This window comes from Orcinus orca, chromosome 4 (genome assembly GCF_937001465.1).
Source record: "Orcinus orca chromosome 4, mOrcOrc1.1, whole genome shotgun sequence".
In the NCBI taxonomy this organism is placed as follows: Eukaryota; Metazoa; Chordata; class Mammalia; order Artiodactyla; family Delphinidae; genus Orcinus; species Orcinus orca.
Window position 1 is genome coordinate 85,368,522 of NC_064562.1, and position 20,692 is coordinate 85,389,213.

The 20,692-nt window shown below is 38.2% G+C and overlaps 1 protein-coding gene across 2 annotated transcripts in view; it reads left to right on the top strand.

Annotated features, from left to right (window-relative positions):
• The first annotated feature begins 627 nt into the window (after window positions 1–627).
• GABRA2 (gamma-aminobutyric acid type A receptor subunit alpha2) overlaps window positions 628–20,692 on the top strand; it is a 122,486-nt gene continuing 102,421 nt past the window's right edge. Inside the window, exons 1-3 of one of the 2 annotated variants that reach the window (XM_033425495.2) lie at window positions 628–849; window positions 1,836–1,913; window positions 4,445–4,560. In XM_033425495.2, the coding sequence (XP_033281386.1) occupies window positions 1,843–1,913; window positions 4,445–4,560 (187 nt within the window). In that variant the 5' untranslated portion in view covers window positions 628–849; window positions 1,836–1,842. The remainder of the gene's footprint in view (window positions 850–1,835; window positions 1,914–4,444; window positions 4,561–20,692) is intronic. The other variant, XM_004268303.3, reaches the window with a different exon arrangement.

Here is a 20,692-nt window from a genome sequence, read left to right on the forward strand (position 1 = left end):
GGCTCAGGAAATCAGAGAAACTTCCTGCTGTCTGATTCCACGCAACATGCCTCGAACTTGGTCCTGCGTGGATGCGCTGATGACCAAGTACAGGCGTGATGAGTCCCCTCGCCTTCCAGCGGGAGCTGTACCTCTCCTCGGCAGCCACGTCCCTCCGGAGCCAGGGCACGCTGGGGGGCGGGCGGCAGGGCGAGGTCCCGGGGATCTAGGGCCGCACGAACACACCGCGTCCCCGAAGCCGCACCAGCACCCACCAGCAGCCCCCTGGAACCTCGGGGCCTCCAGGGAGTCCCTGAGGGCGGCCGCGGGGCGCAGTCCCGGGCGGCGAGTGGGCTCCGCTCCTCCGGCGCGGCGTGGGCGCGGGGAGAGGCGCTCGCCGCCGCTTGGGGATGTGCCCTGGCAGGTGCCTGGCGGGTGGCGGGCGGTGGGCGGTTACCCGGTATCTGGGCGGGGGTAGGGGGGCGTCCCTGCGTTGCCGAGAACCTCGTTAGCCCTCCTTTCGGGCCTGGCTCCTCCTCCTCCAGGCGTGGGGCTCGTGCCCGCCGCTGCCTGCGCGCACCGCGCCTCTGCTCGCGTCCCCCCCGCACCCAGCCAGCTCCTGCCAACGCTTCCCCCTCCTCCTCTTCCTCCTCCTCCGCCCATCACCGCCACTACGGACGCCTTCGCCTCCTTCTACTCCTCGCGCCGCCGCCACTCCTCGCGCTCTCCTTCGGCTGCTACCAGCCCATCGCTCCCCGCTCGCCGGGCTGCTGCAGTCTGTCTGTCTGTCTGTCTCTCTCTCTCAAGTTTCCTATCTCCTCTAGATCAGGGCAAAGGGAGGAAAACACCCAATTCTGCTTGCCGTTTCAGGTAAGGTCGCACACGTTGGTCCCAACAGGGACCCTTGCTTTCCCATTTACCTTTGCCTCCCGTGCATGGCTCATCTCCCCCCATTCACTCTCCGATGGTCCCTGGAAACCGAAGCGGCTCAGGTCGCCCCCTCCTCCCCAGCATGTTTAAAAAATAATTTCGATACTCCTCACCAGAAGCCTATTTGCAACTACAATTAGATCCGAGACGCCCGCCCGGCAGCACGTTAGCCTGGCTCTTTTATAGTCTTTTAACTTTGCACGCTGTGATCGCCGCTGCCTGCCTGCCTCCGCTGGATCCCGGAGCCTCACGCTCCGGCTCGGATTGCGGTCCTCGGCTCCGGAACAGCTGTCAAACGCGTTGTTTCGCAGCAGTTAATCCGAACCCGGCTGCCTCCAAGACGTGGTCTTGGGCAACTGTGGTTGGGCAGGGAGGGAGGTGATTTTATTTTATTTTAAAAGGACTGAAGTAGTGAAGACGTGAGGACTGCAGTTCATTGTAATGAAAGAAGAATAATCGAAAAAAGTGGGCTGGCTGCCCCTTGCTTTTCCCGCTGTGGTCGCGGAGGCGGTCTTGGTTGAGGGGATGTGGCACGAAATACCCGTTTCTCCTCCCCTTTTTCACTCTCCCCTCCAACCCATTCTTATCTCTAGCTCAAATGTCAGTGCAGGGTCCCGTGTGTTCTTAATACGTGTGTGTGTCCACAAAACAGTGTTTGCTGACGATGTGGCTGAGGGAAGTTCCTGGCAGAGCAAAGTCTGATTATTTGGTCATCATTCTGTTAAGAGAAAAAAAAAAAAAAAGAAGAAGAAAAGAAAAGAAAAGACCCTCCTCCAGTCATCACACCCTACACACACTCCACTGGAATCATCTCTATATCTTTAACTCCAATTCCCAGTTGAAATGACATTCTTTTGGGCTATTTGGATGGTGGGACTGAATGTAATTTTAAGTGTATTTTGTTTTTCTTCCATGACTTTACAAAGAGTGGTGATGAAGATGAAACTGCACATCTGCAACATGCAGTTGCTGCTTCTTGTTTTCTTGGTGTGGGACCCAGCCAGGTGAGACAATTATTTACTGTATTTGCCATTTTAAATTCAGGGTGACGGTGTGTTTCTTGAATGTTATCAATGCAGAGGTGGCTTTTCAGAAGCTGAAGTATTTTGAAGGATCATTTCTAATGAAAACATATTGTACCAAGAAACAGAACTATTAAATGACAGAGACTATTAAAAGTTCGCTGCTTCTTGTTTTTAGCGATAAAATATAAAAGTGAATACAAACATTTTCTAAAAAAATAAATCACGGAAGAAAAGAGTGCCCTTTAGATGGCATATTTTTGCAAGGAATTGAAGTGGTTGTTATATGCGATTATAATAACACAAAGTTCAGTAAAGAAACCATCAGTTTTCCTTTAAGCCCAACAGAAAAGCATAAGCTAAAATGATTTGAGTGTTAATTTTTTTCTCTTCTTTTTCTTTCTGTCTTTCTTTCCTTTTGGTCTTGGCTCTTTCAGTCAACATAGAAAACCTAAATGATGTGTGGATCTGAAACCTCTAGGTGGAGGTACTATACAACTTCACAATCACAAACAAATAAAACAAAAGCTTGATTTATTAATCAACTTTTCATATTATTGATTTAGAAAATTTTACTTCTAAAATGGTACTGTCATAAAAAGTACTTACTTTGAAAATGTAACCAATTCTGTTTTGCCTGTATTCTACAAATATCAAATTTAATTTCTGTTGTTTTCAATAGCATCATCTTAATTGTAGTCTTTTCTGATTTTTTTTATCATCAGTGGGCAGCTTTTATTAATTGCCTAAATTTAGGGTATGGTTTTCAAAATGCCAGAGAACTTAAAATATGATTCATAATAATGTCCATGTAATTATTCCTTTAAAAAAATTACTGTTTTTGATTTTATGATACCCTTATTTCCCTTTAAAATTTTCATTTTCCTGTCTCAGTAATTGTCAAAGTTTGAAAATACTTTCTAGAACTGAGAAGAAATCTCTTTATGAAGTCTTATTTTTAATTGGAAAATAGCTCCTCATTTAATATCTTAATATTGAGTTTAGAAAGAAAATGTGACATGTGATTAAAAAACGCTTTCCAGTGAAAATCTCTAGGTGGAACTTCATGACGATCTTAGTGATTGGTTTTAAAGTTAGCTTAAGGCAACATAAAAACTTTTGAGGCTTGAGGTATGAACTAATTTGCTTACATAATTTTTTAAATGTTTATCTTTATATCAATATTTTAATATTTTCTCTTCTCCCAAGAGGATATTTGCTTGAAGTTGGTTACTGATTTTTCGATGTATTATGACTATTTTTAGCTACTAGCTGTGTAATCATTTAAATGCAAATGAATTCTGTCAATGATATTTCACACAGTACACCTTGATCAGAATGCAATTACATATAATCTTTGATTTTAGAGGAGTGAACAAACTGTGGTCCATTAATAATCATCGAAAATCCTCAGTACTTAACCATATTTTCTTCTACTAGTTTTCTGTTCTATATTTGACCAGTAATGCTCATGTCAGTATTTTATTCTATTATATAAATGATTCTTTTTCTGGACCAGTAATTTAAATCTCTGAATCATTCCGGGGAAAAAAATGGCAGCGAAAAGGGACATTCTGTTTTATACATCCAGTTGCTTCTGCACCAAATTGCTGGATGTCACAAAACCAGGTGTCTGGCTTTCTGATGGAGAAATAATGGAGAAAATCAGTGTTTCTAACCCTCTTCTGGTGATATTTTAAGACCACTTATTCTTTCCGCAAATTTATCACACATACACACACACACACACACACACACACACACACACAAAGTAGCTGGGCATTTTAATCTTTGGATGACCTCTATTGCTCTCCTCAGAGACCAGTCAGGAGGGGTACTCCTCCAAGGCTCTCTGCAGCTGTGTCTGTGCTGCTGATGCTTTCAGAGCCCACCTCCACCTCCTGACTTCATTGGAGTCTGGAACACAGCCAGCGGAGTTTCCCTGATGTCTATATTGCACTTGGCCATTGGGTGGAGGTATACCCAAAGTTAGAAAATCATCTTGGCTTAAAAGAGAAAAAGACATAAAAAGAAAAGACATTTCTGAGAAAGATGGAAAAATTCTGTGCCTCCAAGGAGGCAATTTATTTTCCAATTAATATTCAAATCACTGAAGAATTCTTTCAGTAGTCCCTTTGGTTTTTGTACCTTTCCAAATGCAGAACAACATTACTAATAGTATCTGCATGTGATAATCTACCATCATAATATATTCTAGGGAGTGCATTTTAGAAAAATTGAATAGGTCACACAAAATGCGAAGTGATAGAAATCTGAAATAATTTTGGCATCAAACTTTCTGATAAGCTAGTATTTATTATCTATTTCCAACAGCATGTTTACCTTCCCTATAGACATACTGGCATTTAAAGGAGTGGAAAAAAAAAAAGGAGGAAAACGGGTGACACTAATAGCTCAGGGAGCCTTAAAATTCAAATCAAGGAGGAAGAGCATGTTGGCACTTGCAAAACACACGTATGTATATATATCAGCTTGTAAAATTATCTGTTTAGGTTGGTGCTGGCTAACATCCAAGAAGATGAGGCTAAAAATAACATTACCATCTTTACAAGAATTCTAGACAGACTTCTGGATGGTTACGATAATCGGCTTAGACCAGGACTGGGAGGTAAAAATAGTTTTCCTTTTCTTAAATGCTCACAAAATAATGCCTTTAAAAGTTAAGGGTAATATTTATATTTTAATACATTTTACACATGAATGCATTGTCACATATTAAAAAACATAGGTAATAGAAAATAAGGTATATGAAATAAACATTATCTCTGATTCCTTTTATACAGATATAATGTATTTACCATACCTTTTATAGACTACCTGAAGTCATATAGAGCCCAGACTTTGTGCATGAATAGTTTTTAAATTAGTTTATTTATAATGGCTAAGTTTATCAAACTTAGACTATGTGAAAGCGTGACATTATTGGGCAGATATGCTTGTATAGTATCTTTCGTTTCCTTCATTGAATTTTGCAGATGCCTACTTTCACACTAGTACAGATATATAGAAATGGGAAACATAAAAATATAAAAGAGTATCTGGGTTGAATTTTAGCAACCAGATAAATTTTAGCAATCATCACAGGATTCCGTGATGATATATCTTTACACGTGCATGTGACGTTTCTAAAATATAGCACCGGTTTGGCATTCTTGAAACTTTCAAAGACATTTTGGGTATACTTCAGCTGTAGGCCTAATTTATTGACCTGTGGCACAGTTTGATTTCAAATTTAAACATTCATTCTCAACTCAGAAAAACAGATCTATTTTTATCCATAAAGGTAAAGGAAACTAGGCTTGGTTAATGTGTTAAATTTTAATTATCCTTTAGCATAGATGGGTGATACTAAGGAGATTATGTACAAGTAAGATAGGTGTGTAATTCCTGAAAGGATTCTGAGTGAAAATATTGTTACTCATTAATTCTAACATGAGATGTATATATATATATATATATATATATATATATATATATGTATGTATGTATCTGCATGCACACATTTATCAAATGTATGTTATACTAATTAGGATGTTCAGTTTAATAACTAATTCAAAGTTAAGATGAATTAGTTGAATGCTTGGTACTGAATGAAGGTTTATATAGTTAGCCTGATTATTACCAGGTTGGCAACTTTGCAATATTAAATTGCTTGAAAAGATGTGTAGTGACTAAACGCCTGGATGTTTATGTCAATACTGTCTTTGAAAAATGTAGCTGGTTGTTAATTCTATACATATTTGCCAATTGTATGGTTTGCATTGCCCAGGAGTCAGAAAAGGTTGGAAAAGACCCAACTTGTTTTTAAATAATATGCCATTTAATTGATAGTGGTTTTGGACTTGAATCCTGAGTGGTACCTTGCATTTCAAGAGAGAAGTGATGGGGAAGAATAATGTTCAGAAGTATGATGCATTGTATCTCTCAGAGATAATTCAATTGTTTAATATACACTTAGTCTACTAAAAGAAAAACTCTCAAGTTTGTGAGTCTGTTTCCATTTTGTAAATAAGTTCTTTACTCCAATATAAAATAAAAAGTTAAAAGAAAAGTTAAAATAAGGAAAAACTAAAGGAAAAGAATATTTTCTTAGTAATTAACATTTCTAATGACCATGAATAGAAGGCATTACTGTCCATGTTAGCATATATAGCAAGGAGCTAATGTCAAACTCATACAACAGAAGTATGCCTAGCATGAGGCTGTCATAATTCATGATGGTGATTTGAGAGGTAGATTGCACTAAAGCAGATATTTTCCCAAGGCTTAGATTTTATTATTTTTAAATAAATCATGTGCTGTCAAAAAGACTTAAGATATTTAAGCTAGATCTTGGATTTTGTCTATGAGATTTTAAGAGAAATGTTTACACTGTGGGTGTATAGTTGGGAAGTAAAAACTACCTGTTAAAGGACATGGATATTACCATTTATCTCTTCATATTTCTTTAAAAATATCTCTTCCATTCTTTTTACTTTGGTCATCAGCATTCGAATATAGATCCTTGTCACTCATTCTGTAGGTTAATGCAATAGACAAAGTGGCTCTTCTTGCCTAGTGTCTTCCTTCCCCAATCCTTCTCTGATAGTGGACATGTGCTAATATTTCACAGTCAGATTGGTCTTCTTGTAGTCAATACTTTTCATATATTACTCTCTTGTCTTGATCAAATACCTTTGATAGCTCCCCATCGCTTTCTGTAGATGGTGATGAGGGGGTAGGGGGGAAGGAATATAGGCCTTGCATGCAGATGGATCTAGATTAGAATTTCTTCTCCATCTACACACCCAAAACTGTGTCTTGGCCAGGTAATCGCTGTTTCCTTTCATTTAAAATGGTCATGATGGGGATTCCCTTGTGTGTTATTTGTTGCTTTTCCCTTGCTGCTTTTAATATTTTCTCTTTGTATTTAATTTTTGTTAGTTCAGTTAATATGTGTCTCAGCATGTTTCTCCTTGGGTTTATCCTGTATGGGACTCTTGTGCTTCCTGGACTTGGGTGACTATTTCCTTTCCCATGTAGGAGGGTACAAATGAACTTATCTACAAAACAGAAATAGAGTTACAGATGTAGAAAATAAACTTACGGTTACCAGGGGGTAAACGGGGGATAAATTGGAATTGACATATACACACTACCATATATAAAATAGATAACTAACAAGGACCTACTGTATAGCACAGGGAACTCTACTCAGTACTCTCTAATGGTCTATATGGGAAAAGAATCTAAAAAAGAGTGGATATACGTATATGTACAACAGATTCACTTTGCTGTACACATGAAACTAACACAACATTGTAAATCAACTATACCTTCCCAAAATTAAAAAAATAAATAAATTAAATGGACATGATGTATTTCTACTTTATAGTGTTGTTGAGAGGATTACATAAACTACAGTGTACACGCAACATACTAGCAGTTAAACACAATCAATTCCTTCCCTCCTTCCATAGGTTCCGAACATGACAATCAAGGATTTTACAATTTACTTCTCTGGCTTAATTTTTACTTTGCCACCCATCTATCCTGTACTTCAAACACATCTATTCATTTTCTCTTGATAATCCATTCACATCTTCTCCCTTAGCCTTTGAGGGGAAAATATTCCCCTCTCACTGGAATTATTCTTCCTCATTCTCTCTTTTCCTATGAAGACCACCTCAATGTGGATCCTTTTCAGTAATAACCTTTCTTAACTGAATTGAAGCACCCAGATTCAATTTTCCCTCTGTTGAATTTCTTTGGCTGTTGTTGGCTTTGTATCTCATTTGGTACGTATTATGTGCTACCTTGGATTATTTATTACCTTTTTATGTGTCTCTTGTTACCTTAACAAGATCGTAAACTTATTGAGGCAAGGTATTGTATCTTAAATGCTCTGTACTGTCACTAACTAAATATTGATTTGCATATGGTGACTCTAACAAAATATATTGATTACTTGATTAACTTTTCTATGACCAGTTAATCATCTGGAAAATGGAGCTACTCACATCTGGCTGACCTTTCAGTTGGGAATGTTGAGGTGATACTTTGTGCATCCTGCTGCAGGAAGGTGGTGTGGCTGAGTGAAGAGAACCTAACTTTAGACTGTGGTGATTTAGGTAAAATTCTAGATGGAGTACTGAGCAGTCTTGTGGCCTTTCAGTACTTTACCTCTCTGGGGCTACGTCTGTCGTGGATTACTATTACTATTCTTAGGGTTTTTGATGAATATTAAATACAGTGATATATGCAAAGGATTTAGCACAGTGACTGGCATATAGTAGAGAGTTAATACATAACAATGACTAGAAGACTTTGAAAACCTTTGTAAATACACTGTTGTAAGTTTCAGTTATTATTACGGTTTCTTCTCTGTCCAAAATTCTCAGCCTGAATGTTCATATGTCATTTCAAATAGAAAGTTCAGGGAAATTATTTGTATCATTATATCCCAGAAATTAATAATAAGGGGAAAAATGGGTTTGATTCAATTTAATATATCAAACTGAACATCTCTATTGATGGATAATCTGAATAATTAATCTCAATTATTATTATTTCTCCTTTGTAACGTTAGTATAAATGAGTACATAGGAAAGAGCAATCAGTTTTGTATTAAGAGTTAGAAAAACTATTCTTTTCACCTGGCTCTTCAACTTACTAGCTCTTATCCCAGACGAGTTACTTAGACCTTCTGAGCCTTGATATCTTCTTAGGGAAAATGGGAATATTAGCATTTTATTCTGAGAGGAGGAGGATAAATTGGGACTTCTGTACATGAAAAGGATTGTACAATAGGTCGAATGATAAAATTTTAAGGTATTTAATAATTAATTATGGGTTTTGTTTTTTTTCTTCCAGTTTTATTAAGGTAAATTGACATATAGCACTGTAAACATTTAAGGCGTACAGACCTATGGGTCCTCTTTAAACTGAGGGCCCGATCACATTACTCAACTGCTCAAAATCCTGCAATGGTTTCTACTTCAGTCAGAATAAAACACAGATTTCTTTCAATGGTCTCCAAAGTCCTGCATAATCTGTTTCCCTATTCTTCTTTGGCCTCACCCCACACAACTCTCCTTCTTGCTAAGACTGCTACAGTCACATTGGCTTCTTTTCTGTTCCATGAAGACACCACGATACACACACACTCCTTGGAGCTTTTCCCCAACTGTTCCCTCTTCCCTGGATACCCATTGAGCTCACCTTCTCAACGAGGCCTACCCTGACCAATGTGATAAATACTATGTGTTCATCCTTTAACAATACTGCTCCTTCTTATGCCTTATTTTCTGTTTTTACTTAGCACTTACTATTTTTTAATATACAAGATAATTTTAAAATCATTAGGTCAATTGCTTACTTTTGTCTCTTTTGCTAGAATGAAGGCTAATTGGGATTAGGGATTTTTGTCTGTTTTGTTGTCTGGTTCTCAAGCATCTAGAACAGTGCCTGGCACATAGTAAGCATGGAATTAAATATTTCTTGAATGAATTTTATTTTATTCGTTTATTTTATTTTATGTTACTTAGTATGCTCCCATGAAAAGAATCGGCTATAGAACTTACCTTATCCTTAAAATCATCAGAGCAATTATCATTTAATTACTGTACTGGCCTTTCACTGTTAGCACCAGCGTATTAGGCTGACTTCTTGGTGAATGGAAACAATCACTACGATTATTCCAACTCCTGGCTTATGTTAGATGTGATTCTGCCTTGAACTAACTGTGTGATTTGGGGGATTTGGGGCGATTCATTTATCCCATCTGTGACGTCATTTACTTACCTGTGAAATTGGAGGGGAGGTTCTACTTACCCTGTCTGTCTCACAATAATATGGTATGGTTCAAATAAGAAAGCATAATGTGGCATGCATTGATAGGTATTAGGACCATTAGGAATATCAGAGGAGACTACTTCAAGGAGAACATCATAAGGTAGTATCCTTGAAAACATGCCAAGAAAATACTGGTAGGTCTTGTGCATTTGGTTGGCTTAGTCCCTTGTAAGTCTGGAAATGTATCTACCAAGACCATATGTTCAGCTTAGCTAGAACTTATAACTGAATCAATTTTTCCTTTAGTCTTCCTTTCAGTCATTGGAGCTAACAACTCAGGTACCACCTATGGATTTTGATGTTCCATAAGAGGCTTTCAAATTGTTAACTGAATAAAAGGAGCCACATTTGCATTGCGGACTGTGTTTAGAAAGTCGTTGAAGAAAAGGAAAGTGTAGACAGGCCTCGTATATTTATAACAGCTAACATTCACAGTGCTCAACAATGACAACTGTTAGACATGACAAGGCTTGGTATCTAAATTATAGATTCAGTCTGGAAAATCTAGATAGAGTACTGTGCTTAACTGCATTTTGAAAAGCTGTTTCAAGGAGCTTGTCTAGATAGAATTGGTACATAGTGCTCTTGTTTTGTCCTCTAAAACCTGAAGCAGCTGTATGCTTAAAGCCGTGAAAAACGTGATGTCAGGTTATAGACTTAGGGTCTGAGGGTCAGTTTCCAACTTCACTCTTGGATATTTCTCCTCAGGCTGTAGAGAGATGGATGATAACATGTTTCTATGAATTTTACTACTCTCAATTTTATAAAAATAAAATACAGGATATTCGGTGGGCAAAAATTAGTACAAAAAATATGGTCTCTCCCAGAACCTAAGAGGGAGTCTGACCTCAAAATAGCATCGTATTATTTTATAAAGAAGTGGTTAAGATCAGTGCCTCTGAATACCGGCATCTTTGAATTTGAATTCTGTTGCCATACTATATGAAGTACAAACTTTTCACTCAACCTCTCCTTGCTTTGGTTTCTTTATTTGTAAAACGGGGGGCTAAAAGTATGTGACTTATTGGTTTGTTAAGTATTTAATTTAAAAAAAAATTTTTGGAGCGTCCGGCAAACAGAGTAGGAACTCAATACTTGTAGACATTATTGCTGTTATTGTCGATTCTACTACTACTTCTACTATGAATGCAATAGAGTCCATCACTCCATGTTTTCTTTAATTTGTAAAAGCTGTGACTTCTAGAAAAGGATAAATGTGTGGCACAGAGAAAAGATATATTTGTATGTTTCTCATGCTATTAGTTTCATTTTGTAGTACACTTTTGTATATGTACAGAATCTCTGGAAACAAAGCCAATCACAAAAGAAATATGTCAGATTATTGTAACATATAACAATTGGGCATCATCAGTTCATGATACTGAATTTGCCTATAAGAACAAAATCATATTTACAGAATGAAAACCTCACTATGAGATGCAGATGATGATTTTAGGGACATGAAACTGAGCGTGTCCACCATCCTAGCCTGGGATGTGCCAGGAACTTGAATGGCACGAGCTCTGGGTCTTGCAGCTACCGGGTGTGTGCCTGATGCTTGACAGCATCTCATGAGGTGAGGGGTGGTATAGGCATCAGGAAGGAGATAACGCACTGAGAATGATCTGAAATCTCTATACGTAATTGAAAGGGGCAGGGGACAAGTGGGTTGCGCGCTGAGCAGAAAGGAAGCGGCTGAGCCCTTAAGAAGTTCTTGTCTCAGGTGGAGGCGGGGTAAACTTCAGGTACTGGTCCTCCGCGTAACAGCTCTGATGTTCGGCATTCTCCTCATTCAGCAGCTGTGATTGGGGCTGATGCTCCTGAAGAGGCAGGAGGCAGCAGAGAATCTACTCTCCCTTCCCTCCTGACTAGGTCTTCTGAGGTCCCCCAGTGTGCCTGGAGTGGGATAACCTTCTTAGGCATAAGAAGATTTCAGAGCCTTTTTCACTCTCTGCCACCAGATCTTCTCCACCCACTTGCACTTGCGAAAAGGTCACAGGAAACACCGAGTTTGATTATTTCGTGAGCGAGAAAATAAAAATAAATTGGGATGACTTCACAGAAGTGTGTAATTAGCTTTGGGTAAATATGTAAATAATGGATATCAAGGTTTTTTCATTTCCTCTTTATTGAAAATTATTTTGTGGGAGGCATGAAACAGAACACGGAAAGGTACTAGGTGCCTGAAGTGGGTTGCTGTTTGGGAGGCTGGAAACTCTGGACATGGGCTTCCTTCATAGTACGGGCTTCCTCACAGTGCATGCTAGCTAAAACGAGAAACACAGTCATGTTATGTGCAGACTTTTGGATTCTTTTTAGTATCACAAGCCGACTAAGAAACATCTTAGCGTTTCTGTACACCCTCACTCTAAAGCTGTGTGTTGCTTGCCTACCCTCTTAGGGAATGGTGCTAAGACCGGCTTCTTCAGAAATGGTTAGAGTGAGGTTTTGCAGAACTCTTTCTCAGTTTGATGTTTTAACTATATATATAGCTTGTGATTATTTTATAGGAAAGGCAGACCGAGTGCGTACACGGCAGCAATGGGTTGCGTTAGACTGGATGGTGGCATTTTCTTCCCAAACAGCATCTCCTGCAAAATTCAAGGGAGCATCACTGAAGTGAGTGACCCAGAGAATACTACCCATGTTTCAATGAACTAACGCTAAGGCTTTTTTTTTTTTCACCTTAAAACAGTTTTGGTAAATAGCGGCTTCTTCTCTCAACCATTGCTGCTAGAGAGGTATTGCCCTTAGTCATACTTTTGAGGGATTGTTATTTTTGCTCTTTTCGGGCACAAGCACACCCCACTCACTCTGTTGTTTTCCTGCCAGCTTTTAAGCTCAGGTGCAATGAACATTTTTCTTTTTTTCACTCCTTAATACACAGTGGATAAATTGGACCATAGGCATGACGGATCCATTTGTGTTAGTGTTATTTTTTGATTGATACATCTCCAATCATATTGTAGAAATCTATATTGGTAGTGGAGATGGCCAAGTGAACAGCTTGGCCAGCCAGCAATTCATTACTTTTTGATGTGTTAACCTGAAAAGAGTCAAATGAAGTTATTCTAGTAGTTTGTTCCCTAACACATGTGTATTGAAGACTTATGACGTGCCAGACACTCTGCAGGATATAAAGATGTACAAGGTGTAGTGTTGGTCTCCAGGGGATGAGGCCCCTTGGAGGGCAGATAAGGTAGGTACACTGTGATTCTCAAAATGACTCGAAACAATACAACACGTGTTCCATTATAAGAACATGCTATTGAAATAAAGAAAAGAAATCACTTTTACTTGCATCATACAACTGGAGTTAGCCAATTTCTGTCTCTATAAGCCTAGTTCATTCATTCCATTGTTTCTTTCTAAGGGCCAAGGATTTGCTGGGTCCTGCTGTAAATGCTGCAAATACTATGCCGAACAGGACTGAGTCTTTGCAGAGATTCATATGATATCATATTTTGGCTCTTTCTGCCTTTCAACTATAATTATTGTATGTTTTTCTTTATTGAAGTGTAAGTCTTTTCTCATAAAAAGAAGAGAGATTTCTGATATACTTACTGTCAGGCTGAGAACTGTGATATCTACAGAAGAGTATAACATCCAGAGGGCATGTCTTTCTGTGTCTGTAGCAGGGGTGTTGAGAGTATTTATGGTAAGAGTGGCATTCCTAGAGGTAGAAAGGGAAGTGTTTATTCCAGTCGAAACTTCTGGATACTCCTCAGTTCTCTTTCTAAGGAAAACTTATTTTCTGCCTCATCTTAATTTGTTTTGAGCTACAGATGAGTTAAATGATAACTAGACATGAACTGTGGAATAAAAAAATTAATGATATGAGTTGTAATATCATGAGGATTTAGTGTATTTCCTTTGAGTTTTAATGTTTCTGACCCAACACAGAATTCTGAAAACTTGTTTCTAATTTGAAATACCCTCATTCCTCAAGGTTTAGATCTTCTCATTTAGGAGTAAGTTAGCATAAGAATAAAATTAATGTTTAAAGCTAAAGGGATTTCATATAGAAACTCATCAAATTAAGGATATCAACTTATAAGGTACATATAATCCCTTCAAATTCTCCATTGGGTTTTTGCATTTTAAGTAACTTACATTAAGGTAGATTTGATGTCTCTGTATGTTATTATTATACCTTTTAACAAATGAAAAAACTAGCATATGGAAAAGTATGACTCCATTTCCATCTTAATTTAATATGAATTAAGTTATGTCAATTTTTATTTTTTTAATTTTTGTTTGTTTTAATATTTAAAACATGCACATTAAGAACATAAAAAATGGTTTTGCACAAAATTCAAAAATACAGTACTCTGTTATAAGAGCATTCTTTTTATAAATATCTTTGTTAAGATTCAGGATGGTAGCTCCTTTTTAGGGGAATAAATGCAAAATGTAGCACAAAGATTGTCCCAGTAGTATGTGTGGCATTATTCTTTCTGTATTAAAGTATTGCAGGATTCTTAAGAGGACATGTTCAGTCGGAATATTACTAAGTTGATTTAAAACATAATAAAAGAAAAGGTAAGGTTTTCTTCTTCTGATATAGTATCCAGAGGAAAAATATGTCAAAAAGAAGATACTGCTATCTTCAGCTATTTTGTGGAGATGGTTAATAATTCATAAATTCTGTGAATATTTGAGGAATATCATATATTGAGTAGTACAATTGGATCTTGTCTATTGAGCAGAGGAATAGAGTTATGCCACAAAGTTAAGGAAGGTTGAAGAGAGGATAAAAATTATAAATGCCTCCTAAGAGCATTCCCAAACCCATTGTTTAGGTTATGTTTTGTAGTGGTACATAAATATTTTAGTAAGTACTGGGAAGGCATTTGACTTCCATTAAGAACGTAAAAGGATCAGCTGCTTTTAGAATGGTGTATGTGTGTGTGTGTGTGTGTGCGTGCATGCGTGTGTGTGTGTGTGTGTGTGTGTGTGTGCGTGTGCGTGTGTGTGTGTGTGTGTGTTAAAAACTTCCCTGGACGAAGAGAGCTCCAGACTTAAACTGGAGGAGTGGTTTGGAGGAGGAAGACAAACGTCATGGAATGTTTTAGAAAAAGATGAGAGGCTTCCGTTTTACTCCTATTTACTGGTGAGAAGATTTTAGATTTTGAAGCTTTAAAAATGATGAGTTACTACTCATATATATAGGCTGGAGGGTCCACAGTTTTTCAATTATATGAATTTTTTGAAGCCTTTACGAGAGAAATAAGCAAATCAGCCATAGGCAGAGAATTAGGGTAAATGGAACAAATTCATTTTTGCTGCATGATTGCATAAACTCTGCAATTTCTCAAGAAAGGAAATAGTGAGCTAAAATGCTAGCCAGGTTTACAAGGAAGATTAAAGTTTTGGATACCAAGAGAGAGGAAGTCTTAATTAAAAGAAAATGGAATTGCGTGGCTGGTGTTCAGGTCAGGTAGAGGGGAATATGGGAGGGTAGATCTAATTAGTTATCTAGGGCATGTGAGAGGATAATCATCGAAGCAAAAAATGTGAAGCTGATGACTGTGCTTTGGAGAATAGCAAAGGAATCATCCAACAGCTATTAGAGGAAGAGAAACTCTAGAGTCTTAAGAGAGTGAATGGGTGGGTTTAGGTGGTGAAAATGTTATAATGGAATGGGGGTGAGTGTCCAGCGATTTTAAAGGGAGTTGCCATTAGAGCATTACTAAGAGAACAAAGTCCCTTGATAACTAAAAACTAAAACTGAGTATCCGTTTATCATTCTGAGTAGCTTTTGCTTTAGTAATGATTACAAAATTACAGGATCAAAGAGAACTAACAGGAAAGCTATACACTGAGCTGTATGATCAGTAGTGCTTATATTACAGTATGTAGCCATTTAAAATAGATTAAATATCAAAAATTGACTTGTTAAGGTCTTCCCTGGTTGCGCAGTTGTTGAGAGTCCGCCTGCCGATGCAGGGGACACGGGTTCATGCCCCGGTCCGGGAAGATCCCATATGCCGTGGAGCGGCTGGGCCCGTGAGCCATGGCTACTGAGCCTGCGCGTCCGGAGCCTGTGCTCCACAACGGGAGAGGCCACAACACTGAGAGGCCCCCGTACCGCAAAAAAAAAAAAAAAAAAAAAAAAAAAAAAATTGACTTGTTAAAACATATAAATCTGAATAATAGTGTCTGAATTCTTAAAGGAGAACACCAGGCAGATGAAGTAGTGAGGAGAATATCTCTGTAGCAGAAGAATTCCTTTCCACTCTCATTCTTTCAAGATCCCCAGATAATCTGCAGAACTCCTGGAGGTGTTTTTGGCTGCCACCAAACTGATGATCTGATTCATAGCATTAGCAGGGAGGGTCGTTGAGCATTTCCATTATTATCTGTGAAATAGGGGGCTGATGAGAAGTCACGTGGGGCCCAGTTGCTGATTCAGGATGGAGCTATTTATGTGTAGATGGAGGTCTGCTTGTTACACGGATGTTGCCTGCCTTTGTCACTCTCCTTTAGCTGCTGCCACACCCAATTTAGTCTTTGTCATTTCTGGTGACAGCTTCTAATACAAGCATTTCACTCTCAGGTATCTGACTGCTACCATTTGTAGGGGCAGCTGCAATCTTTGCCACTGTTGCCGCCGCTTTGGAACAGCTGGGAGGTTAAGCAAAATCTATCAGCAGATAAGGAAAAGTACTCAGGTTCATGTTTAAGTGAGTGGATATGAAGGTTAGTGGGGCGGAAAGTGACTCTTCATCAAATCCTTTCCCTTTAGGGAACTGTTTTGCAGCCTGTCATTTCTGTAATTTCCCCCACCCGCTCAGAGAGGGTGATGTGACACTTTACATACTTCTGTCTGAAGAAGACATTAGCAGAGGATATCATAATCCCCAGTGGCTTTTTATAGTGCAAATTTAATGCCAGTTGGAACAACATAACATTGGAATAAAATAATAAAACATAGATGAAAGAAGAATATCATGGTAGCTTTTAAAAAATTTTTTTTTAATTAATTAATTAATTTATTTATGGCTGTGTTGGGTCTTCGTTTCTGTGTGAGGGCTTTCTCTAATTGTGGCAAGCGGGGCCCACTCTTCATCGCGGTGTGCGGGCCTCTCACTATCGCGGCCTCTCTTGTTGCGGAGCACAGGCTCCAGACGCGCAGGCTCAGTAATTGTGGCTCATGGGCCCAGTTGCTCCGCGGCATGTGGGATCTTTCCAGACCAGGGTTCGAACCCATGTCCCCTGCATTGGCAGGCAGATTCTCAACCACTGAGCCACCAGGGAAGCCCCCTCATGGTAGCTTTTATCAGTTAAGGATGCGTTTGTCTGAAAGCAACAGAAAAATCTATCTGCAGTGACTTCAGTGGGGAATCAGTTTTTCTCACAAGAAGTCTAGAGGTAGGTGGCTCCTAGTACTGAGTTCTTAAGTGATGGCATCAAGAACATCAAGAACTGAGACTTATTTATTTTTCCACTTCCTCTTCCTTAGTGTGACTTAGTCCTTTATGTTGTTACCTTCTGATCCCAAGATGGCTGCTGCAGCTCCAGCTATCATATCCATGGTTAAGGCTGGAATGAAACGAAGGGATGGTGCCAGTTCCATTAGTTCCCTTTATCAGAAAAATAATCCCTTCCAGCACTTGCAGCCGATTTCTATATTTATCTCATAGTTATTTCAAGCTAGGAGAGTATCTGGGAAAATGAGTGCCCTACCTGGGGTTGGGCACATTTCTGCCCTTATAAAACTGAGGATTTATTAGAAAGAAGGAAGCTGTGTTGGCTATTCAGTAGGCTACTGGCAATGCCTGCCACATTTACTAATGCTAATAAAAGTTACTTAATCGTTTTGTGCCTCAATTTTCTATTCTGTAAAATAGAAAATATTAATTCCAATGATGGGTCAATATACCTAAAGTACTTAAAACTTTAATTTGCATATGAATAACCTGGATGGTGACTGTTAAAATGCAGATTTTGATTCAATATATCTCTGTGGATCTCAAGATGTTGGGTTTCTAACAGGCCCTCAAGTGATGCCAGTGCTGCTGGTCTTTGGGTCACATTTTCAGTAGCAAGAAAGTACTCAGCTAGGGCTGCCATGCTGTACAACCTCAGGGAGCATTCATACAGAATATAATGCAATGACAAGAAGGGCTAAGTGTTCACTTATTATTATTATCATTACTGCCTCTGGTTTACTCTGATAATTAGGAATTCATAATTTATGTTTCTAAAGGTTGCAGTGATAAATCTTATTTTTATCAGAGTATAATCATAGATAAATTTATTCCTTATGATACACTTTTACAAAATTGCCAGTAAATACTAGATTGACCGTTAAAGTCTATGGTGTATGTTAAATACAATTTCTCTATCCAGCTATCAGTACACTCTAATTCTGTCACATTCTATATAAATAAGAACATATCCCTATCTCTATATATATTTAAAAAATTAAAGCTATGTTGTGATAACGCCATGATGATATTTGAACTCTGCTTCAAAAGATTTGTTGGATATTACAGTTAGCTAGTTGTGGGAAAGAAAATATTGACATGGAGCTTGTGAATTAATCCAGTATAGATAATTGATTATACAATTTGATTAATTGATTATAAAATTATAAAATAATTGATTATAAAACTGATTTAATTCTGAATATTGTATTGTGGTAAATAGAATTTTACCACATATGTAATCTTGAGGGCAGAAAAATAATAGAGCTCTCTCTTTAAATTATTTTATGTTCTATTTAAATTGCTCCAAAATTTTCTTTTTGGACAGATGAAAATTGTAATTTCCTTTTAAAAATATTATACATGGTTTGTATGAGAGTGCCTGACAGAGACCAGATTATAAACCTGGAGGATCCAAGTTCTTAAATAACTGATTAAATTTTTATTTTAAAGACACGAAGAGGGGAAAGGGCCTTTGCTTTGATCAGAAGAGGCTGTGAGGGCAAAGCAGTGTACGAGAGCATTAAAAAAAACACTAGTTTATCTATGAAAAAGCCCTTTCTTTTTATAAAAGGCCAATTATTATCTCTGTGCCTCAGTTTCCAAAACATGAAGGTAAGGAGACTGTAGCAATGACTTGCAATGCCCTTTCCATCTAAAATTTCTCCCATCCTTTTGTGACTTGTTTCAAGGCAAATAGAGTAGAAAATAAGGTTCTTGGAACAGAAATCTGAAGCCAATTTTTTCTTCATTGTAGAAAAATAGAGTATGGGCCTGAATACAAGCTAGCAGAATAAGGCTGCTAGGCCTCTATAAAGTATGGCCAACTAAGAGAATAAAGGCTGTTTGGTCTTCCAACTCCTAGCAATTAGGAGTTTGTACAGAAGTAGGTACTCCTAGTGCACAAAAATGCCAATTAAGAGCTTCTCTTAAAGCCGAGCAAGGTTGATTAGGAAGTGGTTGGTACCAGTGAGGTAGTGATAAATGTGCCAAATTATAATTGCCCGTGTTCTAGACATTGCTGGACACTCTCTTTCTCTCTCTGTGATGTAAATGGCTACATCTCTTCGAAGCTCACCCTCTTTGGCTTCTCTGCTCTGTTTGGTAACATAGATCTACCACCTCTTTCCTGACTCTTGGTCTCTCCACATTTCTTCATCTGTTTCAGTCCTTGGTCCCTCTTTATTTTCTCTCTTCTTGAATATGGGTGCTCTCCAAGATCCTGTCCTTTTAACTCTTATTGCTTTTCACTTTCATGATTTTCCCAGAAGAATTTCATTCAATTCCATAGCCTCAAATTAACCTATATGTAGATTAACCTATATGTTAACCTATATGTAGATTCTCTCTCATCCTGCCGCTGTTTTCTGATGTAAATTTGCTCGTTATTGCCCAGATGAACTCTCTTTATGACCACGCACTACTTTTAGGATCAAGTCCAGAGCATTTAACGTAGCAGACTTTACAGTCTCTGGCCTCTGTTCACTTTTCTGGCCTTATTGCTCACTATTTATCGCTATCTTGCATGAAGTGGCTTAGATTCACTGATCTTGTTTCAGTTTTTAATGCATTTGGCTTTCTCTAGCCTGAGGGCCTTTATACAGGCTGTTGAGTCTACTGGGAATCTTTAGGTTCCAGCTTAGACGTCATACTTTCTAGTAACCTTACATGACTATCATCCCCTCACACACACATCTCTGTTGAACAAATCACCCATTACTATACTTGGAATAAAATTAACATACTTTCTTGTAACTCCCATTTTACCTATTGGCATCTAAGGTCTCCTAAAGTCAGAGATTTATGACTCCTTGTCTGTTGTTCTAGCCCCTGTTCTATGTGTAATGCTTCTAGAAGGTAGATAGTAATCATAATATTTGTTGTAATAGATGAATTAATAATATTAATATTGTTGAATAGACTACTGATGAACTATGCCTTTTCATATATACATTTCTCAAACTTCTAGAAACTGAATTCATAATTTTCTACCCGAAACTTCTTTTCTTCCTGTGGTTCTCTTTCATGGCTAATGGTAATCTACATTTGTCAAGCTACAAGAGCTAAAAATCCATCTGAGAATGAGTTTTCAAATTCTCTTTACTCTTTTCCAGTCTCCTGACTCCAATTCTGCGATCCTCAAATATACAGATATTAACCTGATTGTTTAACTTATTTTTGTTTTTAAATAAATAATTAGCTTAAAACATTTAAAAATTAGGAAATTTCCAATAAAAGCGTGGATTTCTTTCTCTTTCAAAAATGGCATATTTGGTGATCCTAGGCCAAAATTCTTTATGCCAGAAATTGAAATTGAGTTGATGACAGCAATTGAAACTAAGTAATGGCTTTCCCTGTTACAGGAGGTGTGTCCTCCACCTTTAGCCAGAGATCTCATTCAGCTCATGTCACTCAGTTAAGTTACCTACCTTGCAAGTAAATAATGTGCTGTCCCCCAAAACACTTGTGTATATA